The following is a 3,837-nucleotide window of genomic DNA, read 5'->3' as shown; positions in this document are numbered from 1 at the left end:
GTCTTCCCCGCCTCTGCAGCCCAGTGGGAAGGAGGTGGGAGGAAAGAAGGAAGAAAGGGAGGAGGGAGGAGGCAGGCCAGAGGGAGGGACCGCCTCAGAGGCAGAAGCGCCGCGAAGAGCCAGCGGAGCTCCGCGGGCTGGGGCGCAGCCGGACGCCCTTCTCCGCACCCCGCCTCGCCCCTTCCCCTTCGCGCCCTCCGGCAGCGTCCAGCGTCGGTCCCCAGGCAGCATGGTGAGGTCTGCTGTCGGGCCCTCGCCACCATGTACGTGAGCTACCTCCTGGACAAGGACGTGAGCATGTACCCCAGCTCCGTGCGCCACTCTGGCGGCCTCAACCTGGCCCCGCAGAACTTCGTCAGTCCCCCGCAGTACCCGGACTACGGCGGCTACCATGTGGCGGCTGCGGCCGCCGCGGCCGCGAACTTGGACAGCGCGCAGTCCCCGGGGCCGTCCTGGCCCGCCGCCTACGGGGCCCCGCTCCGAGAGGACTGGAACGGCTACGCGCCGGGGGGCGCCGCGGCCGCAGCCAACGCCGTCGCCCACGGCCTCAACGGGGGCTCCCCGGCCGCCGCCATGGGCTACAGCAGCCCCGCCGACTACCACCCGCACCACCACCCGCACCACCACCCGCACCACCCGGCCGCCGCGCCTTCTTGCGCCTCGGGGTTGCTGCAGACACTCAACCCCGGCCCTCCGGGGCCCGCCGCTACCGCCGCCGCCGAGCAGCTGTCCCCCGGCGGTCAGCGGCGGAACCTGTGCGAGTGGATGCGGAAGCCTGCGCAGCCGTCCCTCGGAAGCCAAGGTAGGCGGTGGCGGCGCCCCGCAGGAGGTGGCTGCTGGGCGGGCCGCGTGTCCAGGGCGGACCGAGGCGTCCAGAGCTGTCTAGGGGCTCCGCGCCCCGAGGGCCAGGGCGGGAGACTACTTCAGGGGGCCTCGACTGCGGGGCTTCTCTGCTGTGCCTGGGCTGGCAGGGGGTCGGGGCGAGAGTGGATATTTTGGTCTCCCAGACCGCGTTCGGTTTAGCGCAGAAGAGAAACTTCCTCCCTCCAGCGGTCCTTCATTCGTACCATCCCAACGCTCCGGGGACGCTCCCAGGAATGTCGGCGGAGCCGGCGGTGCAGGAGCGCGTCCTCCTCCACTTGCCACCCCGAGCACCGGGTGCGCGGCTGGGAGCCGCCGGGGAAAGGGAGCCCTGCACTCCATCGGCCGGACTTTAGAGCATTTCTTTCCACGCCACGGAGCCACTCAAGAAGAATGGTGGCCCGGGGGGACCAGGAGGGCTGCGAGGCTGTGCTCGGGACCAGGTTCGACCATTCGGGCCAATTCAAGGGATCTCAAGAGCTAGGGCGAGTAAGAAGACGTGGGGCAAAGCTGCTGTTGCAGGAAAGGCCCCAGGAACTAAGGGGGAAAGGAGGGCGTCCTTTCATTGAACCTTTGATTTGCAAAGATTTAGAAGCTGGGGGGCTAGGGGCAAGAAGTCATGGGAGTCCTCTTGTGTCTGCGGAGGCGGGGGAGGAATCCTTGGTGAGGATTCAGCTTCTGCTCCAGACAGGGATCATTCGTTCCAACCCTTCCTTTCCAGGGTTTTGGGGTGGAGGGAGGTGTATGTGTATGTATGTTCACATGCGCCTGTGTTCAAGAAGCTTACACAGGAGATGTCCCTGCAGACGTCCTAGGTTTGCCCCATTGTGGGGGCTCATTAGTTCCGGGTCTGTCCCTTCTGGTATTGGGATGTGTGTCAAAGTGGAAAGGAAGTGCGAATAGGTGTGGTGGGAGAGAGTCCTGTTGGCGTCCGCTGTGCACTCCTTGAAGTCTTCCTAGCCCTCTGCACTTCCGCTTTTTTCTCTTTCCTTCTTTGTGGCCCAGCCTTGTCCTCTTGCAGGTTATGGACACTTTGCAGAGGTTTATAGCCAATTACTGCCGTATAAATCAGAGAAGTCGTTGGGGGCTGTCTCTGGGCATCGGTATTTGCGTCACTGGGCACATGCCCGGTGGGAAATGCGGCCGCCCACGGAGAAGGCCACAGGGCCAGACTCGAAGCCTCGGCTAGGTCCCTTCCCCAAGAGGAGGCGCCCTCGTCTGAAAGGTGCGCCGTCTCAGAGAAGGCTCTCTCTTACGGAGCCGGCCTGGGGCGCAACTGGCAGCCACCGGGGGCCCTAAGGGAGCCCTTTGGTTCGTCCGGGGAGAGCGGCCGCCGGGCCGGGCCCGGGCGGGGGAGAGGGAGGGGAGCCGCAGGAGCCCAGGCCGCGGGGTCAGCAGATGAGAGGCCGCTGTGATGTCCCGCGCAGAGGTGGCAAGGCCGCAGTCGGCGCCGGGCGCCCTTGTGATGTTAATGTCGGGAGGCCGAGGCCCGCAGGCCAGTGCCCTACTCCTCTGCGGAGCATCATCTGTCAAGGGGCTAGGGGGCTGGTCCTCGGCCCGGCCCGCTTTGATATACACCTTCCCAGCCCTGCCATTGTCTCTTTTAGGGCCCGGAAAGAGGGTGGTGACTTTCGCAGTCAATAATGAATTCTCACAAGTCCCTCTCATCTCTCCCCTCCTCCATCCCCCTCCTTGGTTCCCAGGGGGTGCGGGGCGCCTCCTAGGCCCTTGGGGCTCGAGCCGCAGAGCGCACAGGGGTCTGGGTCACCGCGCTCCCGGCGCATCCCGGATACTGAAAGGGGAGCACTGGAACAAGAGCCGATCCCAAGCACCCCAAGGCGAACACCGCTGCTGAGATGTTCAGCGCGGAGAACGTTTTCTGCGCCCTGCTCCCAAGTCCCGGGGGTGCCCTTTAAGCTCCAACCGCGGCTGCAGTTTCTCCAACCCCGCCTGATACATCCTGCGTGACCTCGTCCGACTCTCAGTTTCCTCATCTGTAAAATGGGGCGACTACCGCTGGCAGCCTCGAGTGGGTTTGAGGCAGCAACGCGTGTAAACGCGCCCTCCACTCGGAAAGCTCTCAGAACGTGTTAGTTCCCTTTACTTTCTTAGCAGCCGCGGGGTCGGGGCCGCTGCGCCATTCAAATGCGCCTGCCGGGCCGTGTTTATGTTAATGCGCCTGGCGGGGAGGGGGATGAAAGCCGGGACCGCCATTTGCTCAGTAGTGGTAATTCAAACAGAATGCGGTTGTTATTAAGGCATTGAAAGGGCTTTTCTTTGATAAGATCGCCTTGTCCTGCATTGTTTGCGACTGTGTTCCCTTTTCAGCGGCTCGGGGGAGCTCCCTCTGATCCGGCCTGTATCTTCCCAGGGCGCTTTTGTTGTGGTTTGCAAAGGGTTTTTACCTGAACAAAGTAGGCCTGCGGGACATTAAACACCTCCAAGAAACTCCCAGACCCTTTAGATCTTCCTAGAGGACTGGGCACCGAGCGACTGAACCTGTCGGGCTGCAGAAAGACCTGAACCTGGGGCCAACGAGGAGAGAAGAGCTCCCGGCCGGGGGTGGGGGCTCTACCAACGACTGACCCAGGACAGACCCGGTGCAGACGCCAGGCTCGGGCCCGCTCCAACCGCGACGGCACTATTTGTCAAGGCCCTTCAGTAAAACAATCAATCTGAGGTTTAATATGTTGACTCAATCCAATGAGCATAGATCACTGGTCTGGATAGCTCTGGCAGAGTTTGTAGCAGAAATAAATGGGGGATTGAAAAAGAAAAAGCGCCAAATGCCAAACCAGGTTCAGCCAGGTATACAGTGTTCCCCGCAGCTGGGGGAAGGGTTTTCTGCCAGCCAGGCACCAGCTCAGAATTCTACCAGATGGGACTAGTGTGCCCGGGAGAAGTTTCTGGTGACTTGAGAGAAACTGTCAGCTCCTGCACACCTCCCCCTCTTTCCACTTTTTTTTTTTTTTTTTT

The 3,837-nt window shown here is 62.4% G+C and overlaps 1 protein-coding gene across 1 annotated transcript in view; it reads left to right on the top strand.

Annotated features, from left to right (window-relative positions):
• Nucleotides 1–261: 261 nt before the first annotated feature.
• The window catches only part of CDX2 (caudal type homeobox 2), a 6,555-nt gene continuing 2,979 nt past the window's right edge, over nucleotides 262–3,837 (top strand). The window contains exon 1 of the mRNA XM_059377891.1: nucleotides 262–802. Coding sequence (XP_059233874.1) covers nucleotides 262–802 — 541 coding nt within the window. The remainder of the gene's footprint in view (nucleotides 803–3,837) is intronic.

Source organism: Mustela nigripes, chromosome 15, assembly GCF_022355385.1.
Source record: "Mustela nigripes isolate SB6536 chromosome 15, MUSNIG.SB6536, whole genome shotgun sequence".
In the NCBI taxonomy this organism is placed as follows: domain Eukaryota; kingdom Metazoa; phylum Chordata; class Mammalia; order Carnivora; family Mustelidae; genus Mustela; species Mustela nigripes.
This window is presented reverse-complemented; position numbering and strand designations above follow the sequence as displayed.